The sequence below is a fragment of the Pleurodeles waltl genome, chromosome 5 (genome assembly GCF_031143425.1).
Source record: "Pleurodeles waltl isolate 20211129_DDA chromosome 5, aPleWal1.hap1.20221129, whole genome shotgun sequence".
Classification (NCBI taxonomy): Eukaryota; Metazoa; Chordata; class Amphibia; order Caudata; family Salamandridae; genus Pleurodeles; species Pleurodeles waltl.
Genome location: NC_090444.1, coordinates 688,977,770 through 689,003,393, shown reverse-complemented (window position 1 = coordinate 689,003,393; position 25,624 = coordinate 688,977,770). Strand labels below are relative to the sequence as shown.

Sequence of the window (25,624 nt, the reverse complement as noted above, 5' to 3'; positions counted from 1 at the left end):
GTGTTAAATGGTCGGGGGAAGTGAAAGTGAGTCATTGTTTGGAGGTGGAGGGAGTGGCACGAGTGGAGGCACCCTTCCTTAGTCCTTTAGAACGGTTTCCTCTAGATGAATCTCTGTAAAAACGTCTTGAAGGGTAGGTTTGAAGTTTTTTTCCCATAAGAGGAGAAAGAAGCATCAGCTGGAGTTGTTTTATGGCGATGTTTGTATGAGGGGCGACAAAAGGAGCCACAGGTACTTGGAGTTTGAGGTGTCCCCAAAGATTTGGCAAGTTTGTTGTCTTTTTTCATTTTCTCTAGGGTTTGGCCCACTTGTGGACCAAACAGATGTTCTTGGTCAAATGGGGAATTTAATATTGTCTGTTGCACTTCTGGCTTAAAGCCGGATATATGTAGCCAGGCATGTCGGCATAATAAAATACTTGTATTCACACCCCTGGCCGCTGTGTCTGCTACATCAAGGACACATTTAATAGAATTATTGGAGATTAATTTATCCTCCTCAACAATTTTCTGACCCTTTTTCTTATACTCCTTGGGAGATGTTGTAATAATTCCTCCATGTGCTCCCAATGGGCTCTGTCGTATCTCGCCAGTAACTCTTGGCTATTTGCTATGAACCAGTGGTTAGCTGCCTGAGCTGCTACTCTTTTACCCAAACCATCAAATAATCTGGACTCTTTGTCCAGAGGAGGGGCATTTGATCTTGTTTGTGAATTCCCCCTTTTATGTGCAGGGGGTCAACACCGTAGGTGTCCCATGAGTTTATGGCTGTTTGATGTGTAGAGTCCTCCTCCCCTTGATTCCCTGAAAAAGACTGTGGGGAGGCTTGTGGTGTTGGCTCCCCATTTCACTAAATGTGTCAAGTGGTGAATTTGGCGGTGGTGGTGAGAGAGGTGGAGGTGAAGCAGGCAAAGGTGGATGAATAGGCCTAGTAGCAATGTCTTTTTTCTTTTTCGGGGGATCTGGTATTTCGATAGCCTCTTCAAAAGACAGTTGGCGCTCAGATGGAGTAGGAGCAGAGTACACTGCTTTTGGCAAAATACATTCTGTAGAACATGGGTACTCACAAACGTTTTGACGATAATAGATAGATAATGCTGTATTTCGAAGCCAGATGTAAGTACAAAGCTAGATATTTTGACAATACATTTTTATTATCATACAATAGCATTCTTAAGAGGCAGGAGTGTGTCTACGAGAGATCCCTTCCACATGTGGGATGGACTGTGACAGCGGGACAGGTTTTAGAGTAATGCACTTGTAATTAGGCAGAAGGGATATCTGTCACGTTTGTGACAAAGTAACCTGCTCACAAACTCGAAATCATGCCCTCACTGACTGATTGCTGTCAAAGGTGTGGAATGAAACTCCAAGATCAAACAACATCTTCTGTCAAACACTGCTGACAGAGCTACAGACTGCCTCAAGAATTTTGTGTGAATCGTCACTGGTATGCAGATTTGTAATACAATGAATTTACAGAATTCACAGGTTACCACTGGAGGCTGATTGTTTTAACACCAGCAGAAGAAACCAATATAAAGAAGAAGCAGCTCATGTTCTTATGAAGGAATGAGCCTAGCAAAAACAAATACTGCCATCTCTCAGTATATATCATTATGACAGGGCCAAGTGGAGCAACAGAGTGCACCCAAAATAACACTCCTTAGAGAGTAAATAACTCTCCTTGAACCAAGGCACATCCATGACAGTTTTCGGTGTCATCCAGTCCCGTAGTGAATTAACATAGTGGACCACTTCATCCACGTAATTTAAAAACTCAAGCCTTAAACAGAAGACTTCTAATTTTATAGAGACTACACATTACTATATTTAGATAAACACAAATCCATTCAACTCTGAAATACAGACAATCTTAATTCAAAGTAAACCTTTGATGCTTACCCGTGGCAATTCGTCATACCAGCTGAATACATCAACACCAATGAGGGAAAAAAGTCGGTTCAGAGGTGGGAGGATTTGCTTTGTGATGTAGTATGTAGCATTCAGCCGCAGACTGGGATCCTGAAGGACCTCAATAGGCCGCCTCACCAGCTGTATGAGAGGCACTCCTGGTGTACCATACACAATGACATATGGTACTCTTTCCCCAACCCGTGGTTCAGAACGTCGATCATAGGCCAACATTTTCCTGTTGAGGAAATAATAAATAAATAAACACTGACATACTATATATTTCTTCCACAAACTCACATGGCCTGCAGTAAAAGGGACCATGCAAAACTATGAAGTTACTTACATTTGTTAACACTTTGGGGTGAATATCTGTAGATTTCTCACTTTTAGAATATTCCTCAGGTGCCAGACTGGATCGAGAGGTTTTCTGGGCAGTGTTGGTCTGACCTGCCCTGTATGTGATGGAAAAGAATCGCACATAAGCACCACCTGGAACACAGAAATCTGTTTCTTGCTTGACTCTTTCTATGTCCTTGGATGCAGAGCACGAACAATTGGAGATACCAGTTAGCAGATCTTTTTAGATACTAAAAAGGAGGCCATTCCACAAAAAGGGATGTGAGGCAGCAGTGAGGAATCTGCAGTGTGACAGAGTATCCAGCAGCAAGAGCGCTACCGAAGGTAAGTAACTTTCTCTTTTAATGGATACTTCAAACGCAGATTCCTCACCTTTAGACTAGATAGCAAAGCAGCTCCTCCCAAAGATGAATGGTCTGTGGAGTGGGCGAACACCAAAAAGTCCTGCAGGACAGACCAGGTGAAATGGCCTTTCTTTGGACAAGGCTGTTAAGGCAGTAGTGCTTTCTAAACGTGTTCACCAACACCCACGTCGCAGACCAACAGATGTAAAAAACAGGCACTTTGTGTCCCTAAGCAGTGGTTGCAGCCTGGGCCCTGGCAAAGTGAGTCCTCAGTACTTGCAGAGGCTGCTTCTTGGCCAATGCCAAGCAGATCTTAATGCAGAGAACTATACACCTGACAAAGTCCTTTTCAGCACTTCCTTACCTTTCTTTACCCCCACAGAACCCTACCAAAAGCTGATAGTCCAATTTGCTTAAGGGGTCCCACAAAGGAAGACTCTCCATTTTTTTCCAAGGAGTGAGACGGAGCAAAGAAGATTTGCAAGATGATGGATTACTCAATGTGAAAATGCTCACAGCTATTGGCAAAAAGGCCACCCTGGTCTTCAACACCAGTTTGTCCGGAAAGAAGGTAGTGTAGGGCATCTGCCCTGAGAAAGCCTGGATCCTACTCATGCGATGAGTGAGTGATTGCAATGAGGAAGACAGTTTTTTGAGAATCAGAAGTGTAGGAACCTGGCCTTGTGTTGTGGAAACCTATGGTGTTGGCACCTTTTAGCAGGTCCAGGCAACCCCTGTTAGTGAATATAGGCAGTGTCTAGGAAGTGACGGCTCTCTAGAGATAGCTGTGGATGAGCAGCCAAGACTTATCTAGGAGACATGCTAAGCTTATGCAATACCACAAAAGTCACACAGCAACTTATCACACATGAAAGAACCACGCAGTGTTATAAAAATAAAAGTACTTTATTATAGCAACATAACACTAGGTTACTTATAGGCAGTCCCCCAACTGGAGCTAAGTACACTCTATATATACACACACACAGTAATAATTAGGAATTGGATCAAGAAACAACAAGCATTGGCAAGAATTAGTAAAAAAAAAAATATATATATATATATATATATATATATATATATATATATATATATATATATATATATATATATATATATATATATATATATATATATTTGTATGGACCAAACCATATACTAAAATAGTGGAATGCAAAGTGAAGTGCCCCACCCACGGATATGGAGTAGTTAGATGGAAGAACTAAGAACCCCAAGAGGTGAGTACCTAAGTAATTCCCCAGTGACCGGGAGAACAGAGGAAAGTACCTGGATTTCCCAAGGACAAATAAAAGGATTTATAAAAGGGATTGTGCAAGAACAGGATCAGATCAGAAGAAACCAAATGTGGATTCTGGAAGAAAAAGACCTGCAAAAGAAGGGGACAGAGTCCAGTCCAGAATGGAGTGTCCAGTGGGGGCAGGAGCCACTACCCACCCTTCTGTGGATGAAGATCCAGGCCGACAGAGGAAGCAGAAGACAAGCTGTGGAGCCCTGGAGAGGAGTCCTTGGAGTGGTACAGATGGTGTCCCACGTTGGTCGTTGGGTTGCAGATGGTCAGCGGTTTAGGAGAATCACTAACAGGCCTTGGCAAATGCCAGAAGAAGCAAAAGAAGAGTTGCAAGGCTGAAGATGACCAGCAAGGTCCAGGGGACTCAATCTTTGGAGGGAAGTCCAGGCTGACCTTCAGCAGTCGGGTGAGCCAGCAGAAGCAGTCACAGCCCCCACAGACAACCCACTGGCAGAAGGCACAATAAGTCGCAGTGAGGCCCAATCAGCACACCTGGAGAGGAGTTCCACGTCACTGGAGCAGCAAAGAGGACACTGTTCTTGGCAGGATGAAGTGCTGGAGGCCGGGGCAACTCAGAGCCTGAAGATCCCTTGGAGCAGGCGGCAACAAGCCTTGGCAGCTGCAAGAGTCACAGTGCATAGGGTACTGTCCTGCAAGGACAGACAAGGGCTCACCATCTCCCAAGTTGGACAGCGGGCAGAGTGAACCAAGGGGACCATCACCTGTGATGCAGGATCCACGTAGTTCCAGAGGCGAGCAGATCCACGCAGCCAGATGTCGTTGCTGTAAGTGCCTGCAGATACAGGGGAGTGACTCCTTCATTCCAAGGGAGATTCCTTCTTGGTGCAGGCTGATGTCTCGCCAACCCCAGAGGATGCACAACTGAGGAAATGTTGCAGTTGCTGGAAGGAGCCAGAAAAACAATGTTGCAAGGGGTGGTCGTTTCGGGAGTTTGTCTTGTCAGTTCCAGAAGAGCCCAGTTGCGGTTCCAGTGGCCAGAAGTAGAAGTAAACGGTGCAGAGGAGTCCTGGTGAAGTCTTATACGTCGAATGGGGACCTACCCTGAGGGGAGTCCCTAAATGGCCCTAAAAGGGGTTTTGGTCCCCTTGCAAGATGACCACCTATCAGGACGGGTCTCTGACGTCACCTGCCTACTCAGATGCTCCCAGGGGCCTCTGCACATTTTAGTTTGGAGATGACCACCTGGAAGAGCTCTGGGCACCACCCCTGGGGCGGTGATGGACAGGGGAGTGGTCACTCCCCTTTCCTTTGTCCAGTTTCGTGTGAGAGCAGGGACCGGGGTCCCTGGGCTGGTGCAAACCAGTGGCTTGGGGAGGCTACCCCTTCCAAGTCTTGTAACATCTATTACCAAGTGAGAGGGTTTTGCCTCCCTCTCACACAGGAAATCCTTTGCTCTGCCTTCCGCTGCTTGAGCTAGTCAAGCAGCAGGAGGGGAGAAACCTGTCCGAGGGGAGGCAGCAGAACGGGCTGCCCGGAAAACCTTAGAAGACTGGTAGGAGCAATACTGGAGGGGTCCTCTAAGGAGCCCCCAGAGTGCATGGAATCATACAACCAATATTGGCAACAGTATTGGGGTATGATTCCGACATGTTTGATCCCAAACGTGCCCAGGTTCAGCGCTACCATTATGTAGCTGGACACAGAAGGTGACCTGTGTCCAAATACACAGGTAAAATGGCTTCCCCGCAATTACGAAGTCCAGTGCAATGGAGCTGACATTTGTAGGGGCACCTCTGCTCATGCAGGGATGCCGTTACACACAAGGACCTGCATCCTGCCCTCTGCGCTAGGAGGGCCTACCATAGGGGTCACTTACAGTGACCAGGTGCAGTGACCTGTGTGGAAAGGGTGCATGCACCTTTTCACGCAAGCTGCAGTGGCAGGCCTGCAGACACATTTTGCGTGGGCTCCCATGGGTGGCACAAAACATGCTGCAGCCCATGGGGTATTCCTGGTGTCCCAATGCCCTGGGTACCCGAGTACCATATACTAGGGTATTATAAAGGGACAACAGTATGCCAATTGTGGAGTGCACAAAGGTCCTAGGCAACTAAATTTAGAGGAAGACAGCACAGTCACTGGGGTCCAGGTTAGCAGGATCCCAGGAAAATAGTCTAAGCTCAATGATAGCAGGCAAAAAGTGGGGGTAACCATGCCAAAAAAGAGGGTACTTTGCTATAGAAGTTGCAACAAGCTGCTTTACTTTGACACAAAGGAGGTGCACAGGAGGAATGTCCTGAACAAATTAAGATCTCACTGGGGTACCTCAAATGGTTTGGAAAGGAATATGTGTAACAAATCTTTAATAAACTGCATCACAGCAGGGGATTTAAACAAGGAAGGTTGGCTCGGCAATGCAAAAAGGCCAAAAGGACAACAAATAACCTTTAACAGTGCCGACTGCAAGGCTTTGCTGTGCCAAATACAAAACAAACAACAAAACATCCAACTGTTTAGCTTGTAAGGGGTCAGTGTTGCAAATTCAACCTCACCCACAAATTGGCCCCAGTGCTCGATATAAATGAACTTTTTAGTGGGACGACTGGGCCCAAGGATGACCTTCAATACCTCAGTTAAAATATCAAACAGAGTTGTAAGGAAATGCCTCCTTGGCATGGTTGCCCCCTGACTTTTTGCCTTTGCTGATGCTATGTTTACAATTGAAAGTGTGCTGAGGCCTGCTAACCAGGCCCCAGCACCAGTGTTCTTTCCCTAACCTGTACTTTTGTATCCACAATTGGCAGACCCTGGCATCCAGATAAGTCCCTTGTAACTGGTACTTCTAGTACCAAGGGCCCTGATGCCAAGGAAGGTCTCTAAGGGCTGCAGCATGTCTTATGCCACCCTGGAGACCTCTCACTCAGCACAGACACACTGCTTGCCAGCTTGTGTGTGCTAGTGAGAACAAAACGAGTAAGTCGACATGGCACTCCCCTCAGGGTGCCATGCCAGCCTCTCACTGCCTATGCAAGTATAGGTCAGTCACCCCTCTAGCAGGCCTTACAGCCCTAAGGCAGGGTGCACTATACCATAGGTGAGGGTACCAGTGCATGAGCATGGTACCCCTACAGTGTCTAAACAAAACCTTAGACATTGTAAGTGCAGGGTAGCCATAAGAGTATATGGTCTGGGAGTTTGTCAAACACGAACTCCACAGCACCATAATGGCTACACTGAAAACTGGGAAGTTTGGTATCAAACTTCTCAGCACAATAAATGCACACTGATGCCAGTGTACATTTTATTGCAAAATACACCCCAGAGGGCACCTTAGAGGTGCCCCCTGAAACTTAACCGACTGTCTGTGTAGGCTGACTAGTTCCAGCAGCCTGCCACACTAGAGACATGTTGCTGGCCCCATGGGGAGAGTGCCTTTGTCACTCTGAGGCCAGTAACAAAGCCTGCACTGGGTGGAGATGCTAACACCTCCCCCAGGCAGGAGCTGTAACACCTGGCGGTGAGCCTCAAAGGCTCACCCCTTTGTCACAGCACCGCAGGACACTCCAGCTAGTGGAGTTGCCCGCCCCCTCCGGCCCCGGCCCCCACTTTTGGCGGCAAGGCCGGAGAAAATAATGAGAATAACAAGGAGGAGTCACTGGCCAGTCAGGACAGCCCCTAAGGTGTCCTGAGCTGAGGTGACTCTAACTTTTAGAAATCCTCCATCTTGCAGATGGAGGATTCCCCCAATAGGGTTAGGATTGTGACCCCCTCCCCTTGGGAGGAGGCACAAAGAGGGTGTACCCACCCTCAGGGCTAGTAGCCATTGGCTACTAACCCCCCAGACCTAAACACGCCCTTAAATTTAGTATTTAAGGGCTACCCTGAACCCTAGAAAATTAGATTCCTGCAACAACAAGAAGAAGGACTGGCTAGCTGAAAACCCCTGCAGAGGAAGACCAGAAGACAACAACTGCCTTGGCTCCAGAAACTCACCGGCCTGTCTCCTGCCTTCCAAAGAACTCTGCTCCAGCGACGCCTTCCAAAGGGACCAGCGACCTCTGAATCCTCTGAGGACTGCCCTGCTTCGACGACGACAAGAAACTCCCGAGGACAGCGGACCTGCTCCAAAAAGACTGCAACTTTATCCAAAGGAGCAGCTTTAAAGACCCCTGCAATCTCCCCGCAAGAAGCGTGAGACTTGCAACACTGCACCCGGCGACCCCGACTCGGCTGGTGGAGAACCAACACCTCAGGGAGGACCCCCGGACTACTCTACGACTGTGAGTACCAAAACCTGTCCCCCCTGAGCCCCCACAGCGCCGCCTGCAGAGGGAATCCCGAGGCTTCCCCTGACCGCGACTCTCTGAAACCTAAGTCCCGACGCCTGGAAAAGACCCTGCACCCGCAGCCCCCAGGACCTGAAGGACCGGACTTTCACTGCAGAAGTGACCCCCAGGAGTCCCTCTCCCTTGCCCAAGTGGAGGTTTCCCCGAGGAAGCCCCCCCTTGCCTGCCTGCAGCGCTGAAGAGATCCCTTGATCTCTCCTTGACTTACATTGCGAACCCGACGCTTGTTCTAACACTGCACCCGGCCGCCCCCGCGCCGCTGAGGGTGAAATTTCGGTGTGGGCTTGTGTCCCCCCCGGTGCCCTACAAAACCCCCCTGGTCTGCCCTCCGAAGACGCGGGTACTTACCTGCTAGCAGACTGGAACCGGGGCACCCCCTTCTCTCCATTGAAGCTTATGCGTTTTGGGCACCACTTTGAACTCTGCACCTGACCGGCCCTGAGCTGCTGGTGTGGTAACTTTGGGGTTGCTTAGAACCCCCAACGGTGGGCTACCTTGGACCAAGAACTGAACCCTGTAAGTGTCTTACTTACCTGGTAAAACTAACAAAAACTTACCTCCCCCAGGAACTGTGAAAATTGCACTGTGTCCACTTTTGAAATAGCTATTTGTGAATAACTTGAAAAGTATACATGCAATTGAAATGATTCAAAGTTCCTAATGTACTTACCTGCAATACCTTTCAAACAAGATATTACATGTTAAATTTGAACCTGTGGTTCTTAAAATAAACTAAGAAAATATATTTTTCTATAACAAAACCTATTGGCTGGATTTGTCTCTGAGTGTGTGTACCTCATTTATTGTCTATGTGTATGTACAACAAATGCTTAACACTACTCCTTGGATAAGCCTACTGCTCGACCACACTACCACAAAATAGAGCATTAGTATTATCTATTTTTACCACTATTTTACCTCTAAGGGGAACCCTTGGACTCTGTGCATGCTATTCCTTACTTTGAAATAGCACATACAGAGCCAACTTCCTACATTGGTGGATCAGCGGTGGGGTACAAGACTTTGCATTTACTGGACTACTCAGCCAATACCTGATCACACGACAAATTCCAAAATTGTCATTAGAAATTGATTTTTGCAATTTGAAAAGTTTTCTAAATTCTTAAAAGACCTGCTAGGGCCTTGTGTTAGATCCTGTTTAGCATTTCTTTTAGAGTTTAAAAGTTTGTAAAAGTTTGAATTAGATTCTAGAACCAGTTTTAGATTCCTAAAAAGTATTCCAACTTTTAGAAGCAAAATGTCTAGCACAGATGTGAATGTGGTGGAACTCGACACCACACCTTACCTCCATCTACAGATGAGAGAGCTAAGGTCACTCTGTAAACTAAAGAAAATAGCAATGGGCTCCAAACCTACCAAAGTACAGCTCCAGGAGCTTTTGGCAGAGTTTGAAAAAGCCAACCCCTCTGAGGATGGCAACACAGAGGATGAAGATAGTGACTTGGAGGGAAATTCCCCCCCTCCAGTCCTACTTAGGGAGAGCAGGGCTTCTCAAGCCCTGACTCCACAAATAATAGTCAGAGATGCTGGTTCCCTCACAGGAGGGACCAACAACTCTGAAATCACTGAGGATAACTCCAGTGAAGAGGACATCCAGTTAGCCAGGATGGCCAAAAGATTGGCTTTGGAAAGACAGATCCTAGCCATAGAAAGGGAAAGACAAGAGATGGGCCTAGGACCCATCAATGGTGGCAGCAACATAAATAGGGTCAGAGATTCCACTGACATGTTGAAAATCCCTAAAGGGATTGTAACTAAATATGAAGATGGTGATGACATCACCAAATGGTTCACAGCTTTTGAGAGGGCTTGTGTAACCAGAAAAGTGAACAGATCTCACTGGGGTGCTCTCCTTTGGGAAATGTTCACAGGAAAGTGTAGGGATAGACTCCTCACACTCTCTGGAAAAGATGCAGAATCTTATGACCTCATGAAGGGTACCCTGATTGAGGGCTTTGGATTCTCCACTGAGGAGTATAGGATTAGATTCAGGGGGGCTAAAAAAACCTCGAGCCAGACCTGGGTTGACTTTGTAGACTACTCAGTAAAAACACTAGATGGTTGGATTCAAGGCAGTGGTGTAAGTAATTATGATGGGCTGTACAATTTATTTGTGAAAGAACACCTGTTAAGTAATTGTTTCAATGACAAACTGCATCAGCATCTGGTAGACCTAGGACCAATTTCTCCCCAAGAATTGGGAAAGAAGGCGGACCATTGGGTCAAGACTAGGGTGTCCAAAACTTCCACAGGGGGTGACCAAAAGAAAGGGGTCACAAAACCTCCCCAGGGGAAAGGTGGTGAGACAGCCAAAAATAAAAATAGTAAAGAGTCTTCTACAGGCCCCCAAAAACCTGCACAGGAGGGTGGGCCCAGAGCCTCTTCACAAAACAATCCTGGGTACAAGGGTAAAAACTTTGATCCCAAAAAGGCCTGGTGTCGTAGCTGTAATCAGCCTGGACACCAAACTGGAGACAAGGCCTGTCCCAAGAAAGGTTCCACTCCAAACTCCAATCCAGGTAACACTGGAATGGCTAGTCTCCAAGTGGGATCAACAGTGTGCCCAGAGCAAATCAGGGTCCACACTGAAGCTACTCTAGTCTCTGAGGGTGGGGTGGATTTAGCCACACTAGCTGCCTGGCCGCCTAACATGCAAAAATACAGGCAGCAGCTCTTTATTAATGGGACAAGTGTAGAGGGCCTGAGGGATACAGGTGCCAGTGTCACCATGGTGACAGAGAAACTGGTTTCCCCCGGCCAATACCTGACTGGAAAAACTTATACAGTCACCAACGCTGACAATCAGACTAAAGCACATCCCATGGCAATGGGAACTTTAGAATGGGGAGGGGTCAATGGCCTGAAACAGGTGGTGGTCTCCTCAAACATCCCAGTAGACTGTCTGCTTGGAAATGACCTGGAGTCCTCAGCATGGGCTGAGGTAGAACTAAAAACCCATGCAGCCATGCTGGGTATCCCTGAACTGGTGTGTGTAAAAACAAGAGCACAATGCAAGGCACAGGGTGAAAAAGTAGAGCTGGAGTCTGGAAGAAAGGCCCAGCCTACCAAGAGAAAAGGAAAGTCAGTTGGGAAACCAACTGCAACACAGTCAGAAAAAGAGAAGCTCTCTTCTCAGGAAGAAGTTCTGCCCTCTGAGGGAACTGAGCCTTTGGAGCTTGAACCTTATCAGGTTGAGCTCTTAGGCCCAGGGGGACCCTCAAGGGAGGAGCTGTGTAAGGGACAAGAAACCTGTCCCTCTCTTGAAGGCCTTAGGCAGCAAGCTGCTGAAGAGTCCAAGGGCAAGAAAAATGGAACACATAGGGTCTATTGGGAAGATGGACTCCTGTACACTGAGGCCAGAGACCCCAAACCTGGTGCCACTAGGAGAGTGGTAGTGCCTCAGTCGTTCAGAGAGTTTATTCTGACCTTAGCCCATGATATTCCCCTTGCTGGGCATTTGGGACAAACCAAGACGTGGGAGAGGTTAGTCAACCACTTCTACTGGCCCAATATGTCCCACAAGGTTAAGGAGTTTTGCCTCTCCTGCCCCACCTGTCAAGCCAGTGGTAAGACAGGTGGGCACCCAAAGGCCCCCCTCATTCCACTTCCAGTGGTGGGGTTCCCCTTTGAAAGAGTGGGTGTGGACATAGTTGGTCCACTAGAACCTCCCACAGCCTCAGGAAATATGTACATACTAGTAGTAGTGGATCATGCTACTAGGTATCCTGAAGCTATTCCCCTTAGGTCGACTACTGCCCCTGCAGTAGCCAAGGCCCTCATTGGTATCTTTACCAGAGTGGGTTTCCCTAAGGAGGTGGTGTCTGACAGAGGTACCAACTTCATGTCAGCCTACCTAAAACACATGTGGAATGAGTGTGGAGTGACTTACAAATTCACTACACCATACCATCCACAAACTAATGGCTTAGTTGAGAGATTCAACAAGACATTAAAAGGCATGATCATGGGGCTCCCAGAAAAGCTCAAAAGGAGATGGGATGTCCTCTTGCCATGTCTGCTTTTCGCTTACAGAGAGGTGCCACAGAAGGGAGTAGGATTCTCACCCTTTGAACTTCTGTTTGGTCACCCTGTAAGGGGACCACTTGCTCTTGTTAAAGAAGGCTGGGAGAGACCTCTTCATGAGCCTAAACAAGACATAGTGGACTATGTACTTGGCCTTCGCTCTAGAATGGCAGAGTACATGGAAAAGGCAAGCAAAAACCTTGAGGCCAGCCAACAGCTCCAGAAGTTTTGGTATGACCAAAAGGCTGCAATGGTTGAGTTCCAACCAGGGCAGAAAGTCTGGGTTCTGGAGCCTGTGGCTCCCAGGGCACTTCAGGACAAATGGAGTGGCCCTTACCCAGTGCTAGAAAGGAAGAGTCAGGTCACCTACCTGGTGGACCTGGGCACAAGCAGGAGCCCCAAGAGGGTGATCCATGTGAACCGCCTTAAGCTCTTCCATGACAGGGCTGATGTAAATCTGTTGATGGTAACAGATGAGGATCAGGAGGCAGAGAGTGAACCTCTCCCTGATCTTCTGTCATCAGACCCAAAAGATGGCTCAGTAGATGGAGTGATCTACTCAGACACCCTCTCTGGCCAACAGCAAGCTGATTGTAGGAGAGTCCTACAACAGTTTCCTGAACTCTTCTCCCTAACCCCTGGTCAGACACACCTGTGTACCCATGATGTGGACACAGGAGACAGCATGCCTGTCAAAAACAAAATTTTTAGACAGTCTGACCATGTTAAGGAAAGCATCAAGGTGGAAGTCCACAAGATGCTGGAATTGGGAGTAATTGAGCGCTCTGACAGCCCCTGGGCTAGCCCAGTGGTCTTAGTCCCCAAACCTCACACCAAAGATGGAAAGAAAGAGATGAGGTTTTGTGTGGACTACAGAGGGCTCAACTCTGTCACCAAGACAGACGCCCATCCAATTCCTAGAGCTGATGAGCTCATAGACAAATTAGGTGCTGCCAAATTCTTAAGTACCTTTGACTTGACAGCAGGGTACTGGCAAATAAAAATGGCACCTGGAGCAAAAGAGAAAACAGCATTCTCCACACCTGATGGGCATTATCTGTTTACTGTTATGCCCTTTGGTTTAAAGAATGCCCCTGCCACCTTCCAAAGGTTGGTGAATCAAGTCCTTGCTGGTTTGGAGTCCTTTAGCACAGCTTATCTTGATGATATTGCTGTCTTCAGCTCCACCTGGCAGGATCACCTGGTCCACCTGAAGAAGGTTTTGAAGGCTCTGCAATCTGCAGGCCTCTCTATCAAGGCATCCAAATGCCAGATAGGGCAGGGAACTGTGGTTTACTTGGGCCACCTTGTAGGTGGAGGCCAAGTTCAGCCACTCCAACCCAAGATCCAGACTATTCTGGACTGGGTAGCTCCAAAAACCCAGACTCAAGTCAGGGCATTCCTTGGCTTGACTGGGTATTACAGGAGGTTTGTGAAGGGATATGGATCCATTGTGACAGCCCTCACTGAACTCACCTCCAAGAAAATGCCCAAGAAAGTGAACTGGACTGTGGAATGCCAACAGGCCTTTGACACCCTGAAACAAGCAATGTGCTCAGCACCAGTTCTAAAAGCTCCAGATTATTCTAAGCAGTTCATTGTGCAGACAGATGCCTCTGAACATGGGGTAGGGGCAGTTTTGTCCCAAACAAATGATGATGGCCTTGACCAGCCTGTTGCTTTCATTAGCAGGAGGTTACTCCCCAGGGAGCAGCGTTGGAGTGCCATTGAGAGGGAGGCCTTTGCTGTGGTTTGGTCCCTGAAGAAGCTGAGACCATACCTCTTTGGGACTCACTTCCTAGTTCAAACTGACCACAGACCTCTCAAATGGCTGATGCAAATGAAAGGTGAAAATCCTAAACTGTTGAGGTGGTCCATCTCCCTACAGGGAATGGACTTTATAGTGGAACACAGACCTGGGACTGCCCATGCCAATGCAGATGGCCTTTCCAGGTTCTTCCACTTAGAAAATGAAGACTCTCTTGGGAAAGGTTAGTCTCATCCTCTTTCGTTTGGGGGGGGGGGGTTGTGTAAGGAAATGCCTCCTTGGCATGGTTGCCCCCTGACTTTTTGCCTTTGCTGATGCTATGTTTACAATTGAAAGTGTGCTGAGGTCTGCTAACCAGGCCCCAGCACCAGTGTTCTTTCCCTAACCTGTACTTTTGTATCCACAATTGGCAGACCCTGGCATCCAGATAAGTCCCTTGTAACTGGTACTTCTAGTACCAAGGGCCCTGATGCCAAGGAAGGTCTCTAAGGGCTGCAGCATGTCTTATGCCACCCTGGAGACCTCTCACTCAGCACAGACACACTGCTTGCCAGCTTGTGTGTGCTAGTGAGAACAAAACGAGTAAGTCGACATGGCACTCCCCTCAGGGTGCCATGCCAGCCTCTCACTGCCTATGCAAGTATAGGTCAGTCACCCCTCTAGCAGGCCTTACAGCCCTAAGGCAGGGTGCACTATACCATAGGTGAGGGTACCAGTGCATGAGCATGGTACCCCTACAGTGTCTAAACAAAACCTTAGACATTGTAAGTGCAGGGTAGCCATAAGAGTATATGGTCTGGGAGTTTGTCAAACACGAACTCCACAGCACCATAATGGCTACACTGAAAACTGGGAAGTTTGGTATCAAACTTCTCAGCACAATAAATGCACACTGATGCCAGTGTACATTTTATTGCAAAATACACCCCAGAGGGCACCTTAGAGGTGCCCCCTGAAACTTAACCGACTGTCTGTGTAGGCTGACTAGTTCCAGCAGCCTGCCACACTAGAGACATGTTGCTGGCCCCATGGGGAGAGTGCCTTTGTCACTCTGAGGCCAGTAACAAAGCCTGCACTGGGTGGAGATGCTAACACCTCCCCCAGGCAGGAGCTGTAACACCTGGCGGTGAGCCTCAAAGGCTCACCCCTTTGTCACAGCACCGCAGGACACTCCAGCTAGTGGAGTTGCCCGCCCCCTCCGGCCCCGGCCCCCACTTTTGGCGGCAAGGCCGGAGAAAATAATGAGAATAACAAGGAGGAGTCACTGGCCAGTCAGGACAGCCCCTAAGGTGTCCTGAGCTGAGGTGACTCTAACTTTTAGAAATCCTCCATCTTGCAGATGGAGGATTCCCCCAATAGGGTTAGGATTGTGACCCCCTCCCCTTGGGAGGAGGCACAAAGAGGGTGTACCCACCCTCAGGGCTAGTAGCCATTGGCTACTAACCCCCCAGACCTAAACACGCCCTTAAATTTAGTATTTAAGGGCTACCCTGAACCCTAGAAAATTAGATTCCTGCAACAACAAGAAGAAGGACTGCCTAGCTGAAAACCCCTGCAGAGGAAGACCAGAAGACAACAACTGCCTTGGCTCCAGAAACTCACCGGCCTGTCTCCTGCCTTCCAAAGAACTCTGCTCCAGCGACGCCTTCCAAAGGGACCAGCGACCTCTGAATCCTCTGAGGACTGCCCTGCTTCGACGACGACAAGAAACTCCCGAGGACAGCGGACCTGCTCCAAAAAGACTGCAACTTTATCCAAAGGAGCAGCTTTAAAGACCCCTGCAATCTCCCCGCAAGAAGCGTGAGACTTGCAACACTGCACCCGGCGACCCCGACTCGGCTGGTGGAGAACCAACACCTCAGGAAGGACCCCCGGACTACTCTACGACTGAGTACCAAAACCTGTCCCCCCTGAGCCCCCACAGCGCCGCCTGCAGAGGGAATCCCGAGGCTTCCCCTGACCGCGACTCTCTGAAACCTAAGTCCCGACGCCTGGAAAAGACCCTGCACCCGCAGCCCCCAGGACCTGAAGGACCGGACTTTCACTGCAGAAGTGACCCCCAGGAGTCCCTCTCCCTTGCCCAAGTGGAGGTTTCCCCGAGGAAGCCCCCCCTTGCCTGCCTGCAGCGCTGAAGAGATCCCTTGATCTCTCATTGACTTACATTGCGAACCCGACGCTTGTTCTAACACTGCACCCCAGTGTTCTCCCCAGTGTCAGAAGACACCCTGCACCGCTGAGGGTGCAACCGCTATTTCTGACCTGCCAGAGACCACAAGCTGAGCTTTCCAATGTGGGCATTCAAAGATCTGCAGGCGGTTCACAGTTAGGGATATGCCCTGATGCTCTGGTCAACTCCACAGGTGCAATGTCTCTTCCACATGAGGAAAGACCCCAATTTGCATGTTTGTTGTAGTACCACTAAGCAGTGGTGTCAATAAAAACCTGCACCATTCTCCTGTTAATTCGTCTGGCGTTGAAGGAAGACCTTTAAGGCCAGGCGAATGGCCTGCAACTCCAACAGACTGATATGAAGCCAGATTGCTGGCTGAGATTAGAGCCCGCTAATCTCCACCTCTCCCACATGACCTTCACCTACCCAGCAGTGATACATCAGTTACCACTACTGATCTCTGAATGAGGAAGGGCGAGGCGTCTGCTGCTGGTCTGATTGTGGTATGGGAACCACCACTGCAGATCTTGTGCAGTCTCCTCAAAAACCTGGATGAGTCTTTGCGAAGGAGACAGGTGTAAGCATACCAATGTCTCAAGGTTCACAGTCGTATGAAGCTTGTCCACGATTGACTGCAGCGAGCCTGCCTTTAGCAGCCAGTTGTTGAGGTAGGAGAAACTGGTATCACTTTTGTGAGCACCTGGAAAAGCGATAGTAAGGCCAAAGGAGAGCACAGCAAACTGAAAATGATCCTGACTAAACTAGAACCACAGGTGTACCATCTGTGAGACTGCAGGACGGGCACATTAAAGTATGCATCCTGCAGGGACTAGACTACTAGCCAGATGCTCGTATCCAGGGCACACAGAACCTGGGACAGAGTGAGCATTTTGAATTTGCCCTTCCTCAGGAAGGATGGCAAAGTTCTAGAATAGGACGAAGGCCTCAATCATTCTTTGGCACAAGGGAATAGCGGGAGTAACATCCCGTCCCTATATGCAAACTAGGAACCCTCTTAAAGGCCCATTTGAACAGTACTGCTCACATCTCTTGAGATATAATTCATAGGTGCTCCTCTGACAGCTGCTCTAATGTGTGTGGGGGGGAGCTGTGGAGTCTTGGAAAGGAACAGAAAAAATATATAGCCCTTTTGGATGACTATCTGCCAGATTTGATGAATTGCCAGTCTTGAATAAAATGTTTGATCCTGCGTCCCACAGAGCAGTTGTGAGCTGCTAAGGGGAAACTATACCTGCTTGGGGGATAATGACACAGGGTACCTGTTGAACTACAATGTGTCACCTTGACTGCCACCCCTTCCCTCAAAAGAGTGACTGTTGCGGGGGTGAAGGTGCCTGGATCTGTCTGTCTATATGCCAAACCTCTGGAATAGACTCAGGAAGGTCGAAACTGATGAGGAATCGGTCTGGCAGGCCAAAGGAACGCAACATGGCTGACTTTCTTTAAGGTGCTTAAGGGCAGAATCAGACTTTTTGCTAAAACAGAGGGATCCATCAAAATGCATTTCCATGAGGGATGCCTAAACTCTCCAGAAAAGCCTGTGGATTGCATACTTGCATAACGATGGTGCCAACCAGTAACCACAAGCAATCTGTACTATTCAAACCAGTCTAAATCACATATTTGGCTGGATCCTAGCCATTTTGAATAGTATTAGGCAAGGAGACCCTACACTCATCCGGGACTGCCGGCATAATCGCGCTGGCCATGTCCCAGAGGTTGTGTGTATCACGGCATAATAGGCAGACTGAACTGACCGACCTCAAGCCTAGGCTAGCCAAAAAGAAGAAATATGTTACTTACCCTGTAAGCATCTATTTGTAGCGTGTAGTGCCGTAGATTTATATGCTAAGCATATTCCTGCCATCTAGTGTTGGGCTCGGATGCTTGCAACTTCTTTTTCTTTGAAGAAGTCTTTTGAGTCACAAGGTATTGTGACTCCACCTATAGTCTGTATTGTGCATGGTCATTGGCTCCCTTCTTAGATAGGTTTTGGCTCATCGGGTGAACTTAGAATAGGAGGAATATTGACACAAAAAAGTGGCCAAGAGAGTAAAGATACAGTAAAGTGTTTTAGTAAAGAATCAAATATGTCAGCCAGTAGTTCCCGGGAAGGATAGTGGGTACATATGAATCTACAGCGCTACGAGTATATGCTTACAGGGTAAGTAACATATTCCATTCATAGCTTGTGATGGCCTTAGATACATATGCTTAACATCAAATATAAAGCAGTGCTCCCCAAAAGAGGTGGTTAGCTAGTGGTTGATCTAGATGGTGGTTCCCAACCTTTTGACTTCTGTGGAACCCCACTTTATCAGCACTGGAACCCAGGGACCCCCAATGAATCATTATTGGAATCCGTGGACACACCAGTGAGTCATTACTGAAAGCTGGGGATCTACTCTGTTAATATTATCACATTTTCTAATCAGTCACGGACCCCCTGAGGAGGCTTCGAGGACCCCCAGGGGTCCCCGGACCACAGGTTGGGAACCACTGATCTAGATGTTTGAAAAAAGTGTTTGTGACACAGCTTGACCCACTCTAGCCTGTTGATTAGCTAATACATCACACAATAGTGTTTTGTAAATGCATGTGGGTTATTCCATGTGGCTGCTTTACAAATAACGGCTAGTGGAATATTTCCTAAGGAGGCCACTGAGGCTCTTTTCTTATGAGTGGGATGGACTCTTGGAGTTGTGGGTAGTGCACATTTTTCATTGTGGTAGCAAGTCTGAATGCATCTTGCTATCCACCTTGCTATTCTGGCTTTGGATAAAGGAAACCCTTCCTAGGGGCTTGAAAATGCAACAAATAGTTGTTGTGTTTTGCAAGAAGGTTTAGTTCTCTCAATGTAATACCTTAAGGCTCGCTTAAAATCAAGTGTGTGGAGAGCTCTCTCCGCTAATGAATCTGGTTTTGGAACGAATACTGGTAGCTCTATTGTTTGACTGACATGGAAAGCAGAGACTACTTTGGGAGGGAACTTTGGATTCGTGCCAAGTACTAATTTAGTGGGCTAGATTTAGAATAAAGGTTCTTCCAAAGTCAGCCATGGAATTCACTTATTCGTCTGAGAGATGTGATAGCTACCAAAATGGCTACCTACCATGTAAGAAATTGTAATTCACAGGAAATTAGTGGTTCAAAAGGTGGTCCCATGTTTCTGATGAGAACAATAGTCAGGTTCCAGACTGGTGCTGGTGGAGTAGAAGGTGGAAAGACTCTCTTGAGTCCTTCCATAAATGCCTCAATTACTGGATCTTTAAAGAGTGACTGTTGTCTGTTCTGCATGTAAGCAGCCAGTGCTGCTAAGTGTAATCTAATTGAGGTATATGCAAGGCCTGCTTTCTGTAAATAGAAAAGCAACAAATGAGGTCTTGCACCGTAGGTGAGAGTGGTTGAATTTGCTTGGCTAAACAGTAATGTACAGATCTTTTCCATTTAGCTGCATAACAGGGTCACGTAGTTGGTCTGTATGTTTGCTTTAGAATATCCATGCATACCTGTGGGAGATTAAGGTGTCCAAATTCTAGGACTTCAGGTGCCGAATCGCCAAATTGAGCTGTTTGATTTGGATGCAGTATCTTTCCCTGTTCCTGAGTTTGAAGATGTGGTCGTAGAGGTAGTTTTTGTGTGGCACTAACAACAATTGCAGTAGGGTTGTGAACCATGCCTGCCGCACCCAAGTTAGTGCTGTCAGGATTAATGTGAGGGATGTTTGTGTCCGTTTATGAACCTTGCACGGAATTTATGGGAGACAGAGAGAAGCGTAAGCAAATTTCCCTGACCAGTTGATCCGTAGGGCATTGCCTTTGGATTGTGGGTGAGAGAACCTGGAGTTGAAGCTTTGGCATTTTGCATTCTGCTCTGTTGCAAAGGTCTATCTCTGGGGTTACCCACCATTGGAAGTATGAATGGAGGAGTGTTGTATCTATTTACCACTCGTGTACATGCTGATGTATTCTGCTGAGCATATCTGAGAAGTCGCTGTCCATCCCTGATAGGCATTCTGCAAGAAGGTGGATGATGTGATGTATGGCCCAGTGCCATATCTGCTCTGCTATTTGTGAACATTGTTTGTATGTGCACCCCTATTTTTAAAGATAATACATTGCTGTCATATTGTTGGTGAAGGTGTTGCTGAAAAGCTTTCAAAGCTAGTTGAATGGCAAGAAGCTTTAGATGACTGATGTGAAAGTTTTTCTGAGTTGATGCCCGAGGCTGCAGACTGAGGTACTGCATCAGTGCTCCCAAACCATGTACTGATGCATCTGCTGTAATGGTGATTTGCAGAACTGGGGCTTTGAAGGGCTGATTCTGCAACAAATTGTTGGTTTTCCACCACTGCAGACAGTGCTGGGTTGCATACCCTACCAACATAAGATCCTGTAGATGCCCCTCTGCTTGAGACCACTGTGCTTCAAAAGGGTGAGTTGGAGGAAGACACTGAGGTTTTTTAGTACAACAAACATCTCAAGCCAGGGGATGCTGAACAAGGAACAAGATGGTTTTCCTATACTCCAAGACAGTAGTCACCACAAGAACTTGTGGAGTGTGTTGCTTTTAGCCCCAAACTACAGTAAGTTTGGTGAATGAGCAGAATATGTGGTAAGATCATTTATAATTCTTAACTTTCTGAGCAGGTTCTAAAATTATTACAAAAATATTTCACATAATTGCACAGTTGGTAACAAAATGAACCCCATTTGCCCACAAGAATCTAGTTTTATTTATGCACCATCCTGCATCTTCATCTTCACAGGCATTTTCTGGTAGACATTACCTCCCTGATATGTGAGGCTACTGGTGACTAAAGTCCTGAAGGTCTTCATTCATCAAAATTCTTGCTGACCCCTGTTCATCCATCATTGTGAGCCAAACCTCTTGATTAATTATTAGTGACAAAGTTTAAAACTTTATTAGCTTTGAGGCAGCTGAGGAAAACACAGACTAGACTGTACCTCAGTGCTATATAATCAACAACCCCTCTGCCCCACACAGGTCTCCTGACCAGGCACAACACATCAAGATAGAAAACCTTCTAAGCTGGATGGACAATTTTCAGCTACTGAAATCATACTTTGCATAAATTTTAACTATATTTAAGTATCATAAGCTGGTTTAGAGGCACGTACTGAGTATCTACCACACGTGGCTTAAAAATGCCTAAGCCCATAAATGGACAGCCTTGCTTATATGTGTGTATGCTAGGTACTTAGATGCTGGACATGCAAAGAACTCTTTCATGGCCTGCATTTTTCAAGCCTGGAAACCATATACAAAAAAGGGACACAGCACAAGAGCGACATTAATCTGGGAAGTTTGCATCCTAAAACCTTTCCCGGGCTGCTGTTACCTTGAAAATGTTTTTAAATGCAAAGAAACATTGTGAAGGTCCTGAAATCGAGTTCTGTATCCAGGGATAAATTCAGCAAATCCCTCTGATGCTTAAGGTGAGCTACATCCGTACCGCATTGCCATTTGCAATTCCTGTTTTAATACTTGTAACACTGGCTTTTCTGTGAATGTATCACTGGTACCATTAAACAGTAATCTGTTTTTACTTTGGTAGGGGGTTTGAAGCAGAATTACATTTCACAGTAACTGAGTCAAAGCTAACATGGTTCTGTGGACACTTCTCAAGTGAGTTTGAAGGCAAAGATACATTTATCAGTTTTAACATGAACAAAGAGGTCACTGTGTCTTACACTATGGTAGAGTATCTGCAAACGATACCAGGCGCCTGGGGAGGACGGTCGGCTCATGTGAATCTACAGCATTACATGCCACAAACAGATGATTACAGGGTAAGTAATATTTTCTCTTTGCAGCATGTGTAGTTATAGATACACATGCTTTGCACAGGGTGTAAAGCAGACCTCCCCAAAAGCAGTGGTTTAACCGGAGGATGTAGCACAAGATTGAAACAGTGTGGGTTAAGAAAACTTTGCCAGCTCAGCCTGGTTTTCTGGCCAGGCTATCCTCACAGTTATGTTTGGCAAAAGTGTGAGAAGAGAACCAAGTAGCTGCTTTACAGATATCAGCTAGTGGTGTATTCCCTAAGAAATCAATAGAAGTCCCTTTTTAGTGAGTGGAATGAGATCTGGGAGGGAGAGAATCCCTGCTTCGAAAATAGCACGCCCCTTATGAGGCTTAGGGTAGGAGATGTTGTGCCTTAAGAAAGGGTATTGTTCAGGGACGGCTCCTCTGTAAGGGCAGGGAATTAGCTCTCTTACTGACCGAATGGCCCACTGGAGAATTGGGGATGGGCTGGGTGGAGCAGGGGGAGAGGAGGTGAGGGGGAAGGTGTTTACTGCCCTCTAATGTAGAGATGGTTTGAGGAAGAAGCCTTAAAGTTCTTGTCAATTCGGGACACACTGACTCTAGCTTTTACAAGCTCTTTCACAATTTCCAAGCGGGCCTGATCATCCCCTTCAACATGGTCAAGTACTGGATGAACCTCTGCATGGCAAAGAGAGTTTCTAGCAGGAAATTATCCTCCTCAGGCTGGAGATAGAGCTCAACATTATGGAAATCTGTGACCCTGTGAAAAACCACGTGGCAGACGTTTGAAACAAAAGGGGAAGAGGGCTTGGCTGGGTATAAATCCAGGTCGATGTGCTCTAGGTGACTGGCCCGATAATCACCCCAAGGGTCAGGAGCCCAGGGGTCATAAGAGGGGGATCATAGACAGAGACTGGACTGCCCCAACCCCTGAATACTGAGATACCTGTGGTAAGTGTGGATGAGAGTCCCCCAGCAGCAAGGGGGAGGTAGTAATATGAGGGGATGGAAAAGGAGGTGGAGGAGGGGCAGGTCCAAAAGGACAGGGCAGCAGTGGAGAGGTGATACTGTTGTGGCACCATAGCTTTCTGGGCATCTGGCTCTGATGGAGGGTTGAGGGTTTCCTTGAAAGTTAGTCTCCTCCTGTGGGGCTCCGTGGGTGGTGGAGCAGGCTTAGCCATGATCCTGCATATGTTTGGCTGGATATGGATCACCTGTTGGCCAGCTTCTGAAGAATGGGCTGGTCAGACTTCTCCCAAGATGGAGCTGAAGAGAGTTGTGCCCATTATGCCCTTAGTTAGGTTTTGGCTCCGAAGCTTTCAACTTCGAATGTAGCTGGCCTGGTGTCTTCGGTTCCGGAGAGGTCATTGATGTTGAGGGGCAAGGCGAGGCTGACTTCAGCGCCGAAGGTTGTGAGGGCGTAATGTCCGATTCGGTAGCTCGGTGGCAACCATGGTCATGAGGCAGCGGATGCCCGGAGCCATTTGAAGAAGTACAAGAGCTTGATGCTGCTGCCTCAGATGGATGGGTGGTAGTGGTACTCACCGCAGTCCTCTGCAATGGGCACTGGGCTGGTGGGGGCCATTCAGCTTTGACGTCGGACTCAGACAGCCTCCTCCGACAAGAACGTCTCTTCACCCCAGACACACATAGTTGCTGCATAACTTGTTCCTGTCCTTTGCCAAAGTTGCCCTGAGTGTCTTCCTCTCCCTGGCGCTGCACCATTAAAGCCGAGATAATGCACTCACCCTATGGTTCCAAAGCATCTTATTATGGAACGAAAGACACGCCGCACACGATTCCTCTCTGTGATCCAGGAAGAGGTATAGGTTACAATCTTTGCGGGTCTGTTGTGGGATATGTGGTGTGCAAGAAGGGCAGAGCCAAGAGGGAGTCCTTTCCATTACTAAGACATTCACGACCTTCGAATGTGTCGGAAGTCGAAAGGGCAGAGCCGCTCAGAGAATTGGTCGACCATGAAGGAAAACGGCATCAAAGTAACACCGGATGGTAGACCACGAGAAAGTGGGATTGTTTGGCATGACGAGGAACGATTCAGAAGGGCCAGCGAGAATACCAGGAGGCATCGAACTGGAGCTCCCATAGACACGTCTGAATCCGATGGCAGAGAAGAACATTCTGAACACTGAACCGATGATTACAACAGGTGGAGTCACCACACCTTGTAACTCGAAAATACTTCTTTGAACAAAAACAAGTTGCACTTGTCTGAGCTCAACACTCAACAGAAGAAGTATACACAGCACGTGTATCTACAGCTACATTTGCCACAAACATAGTGTTACAAAAATATCGGGGCATTCAAGGGCATAAAAATAAGTTTAAGAGCTGGAAAAGAAATAGTTTTGCAAAAAGAACAAATGATAGATAGAATGCTGTTCTTTTTGCATTTGTCACCCTAAATGGGAAGGGTATGGCCAGAAGTGGGTCCAGTGCTTGCTGTGCCACAGGAGTCAAGCTAGCCTGGCTGATAAGGGTTGACATCCAGAAACCGGTCCCAGGGTGCTTCTTTTTTGGTCCAGGGAGGACCTAGCCTGGCAGTTCTGGCTGGACTGTTCCCATGGAGAGCAAGGTCAAGATTTATTTGCATATGGCTGGGTCCTAACTAGAATGGTGTGGTGAGCAAAAAACAATGGATTTAGGCCCAAATCTGTGCGTGGGGGGATAATTTTGACACTGTTCGCCGTTCTGTCCAGGATCTGTTCTTTTAGCATTTGTCACCCTAACTGGGAAGGGTATGCCCAGATGTGGGTCCGGTGCTCGCTATAGCACCAGATTCTAGCTAGCATGATTGAGGAGTGGTGAAACCCCGAATCAGGTCCGAAGATGCTTGTGTTCCGGCCCGGGGAGGACCTGGCCTGGCAGTTCGGGCTGGGCTGTTTCCTTGAGGATGAGGAACAAGATTGATTTGCATATGGCTGGGTCCAAACTGAAAGGGTGTAGCAAGCAAAAAAATGCAATGGATTTAGGCCCAGGTCTGTGACTAGGGTTGAAAGTTTGACAATGCTCAGCATTCTGCCCATCATCTGTTCTTTTTGTAAATAAATAGTTTTCTCATTGAGAACTGCATGTTTTTTTAAGGCAAGGAGGGATGCGCTTGCATGTTTTGGACTTGTACTTTTCTAACAAACTAAAAGAGTCATTTCAAACACCTTCAAACTTACCTGCTAGTTTCTGCTGATGGTAGGGAAGAATCCAGATGGAAAATGTTACTTACCAGTAGACACCTCTTTATGGCATGTAGTGCTGTAGATTCCCATGCTGAGCATTATCCTGCCATCTAGTGTTGGGCTCAGAGTGTTGCAACCTGTTTTCTTAGAGAAGTGTTTTCGATTCACGGAATTGAGTGGCTCCTCCTTCTCGGTGATACTGCGCAAGGGCATTAAGTTCTTTGTTAGAATGCTTTCTGCAGGCGGGTGAGAGGTATAGTCTAGAGAAGTATAGAAAGGAGTATGCCCATGTGAATATCCGTAACTATACGCAAGTACAAAGCAACTGCAACAGCCATAGGTTCCCAGGGAGGAGAGAGGGGGCATGTGAATCTACAGCACTACATGCCACAAACAGATGTCAACTG

At 47.4% G+C, this 25,624-nt stretch overlaps 1 protein-coding gene across 3 annotated transcripts in view; it reads right to left on the bottom strand.

Annotated features, from left to right (window-relative positions):
• The window catches only part of REV3L (REV3 like, DNA directed polymerase zeta catalytic subunit), a 948,974-nt gene that overhangs the window by 57,888 nt on the left and 865,462 nt on the right, over window positions 1-25,624 (bottom strand). For all 3 annotated transcript variants that reach the window (XM_069234598.1, XM_069234599.1, XM_069234601.1), the window contains exon 30: window positions 1,905-2,151. In XM_069234598.1, coding sequence (XP_069090699.1) covers window positions 1,905-2,151 — 247 coding nt within the window. The remainder of the gene's footprint in view (window positions 1-1,904; window positions 2,152-25,624) is intronic.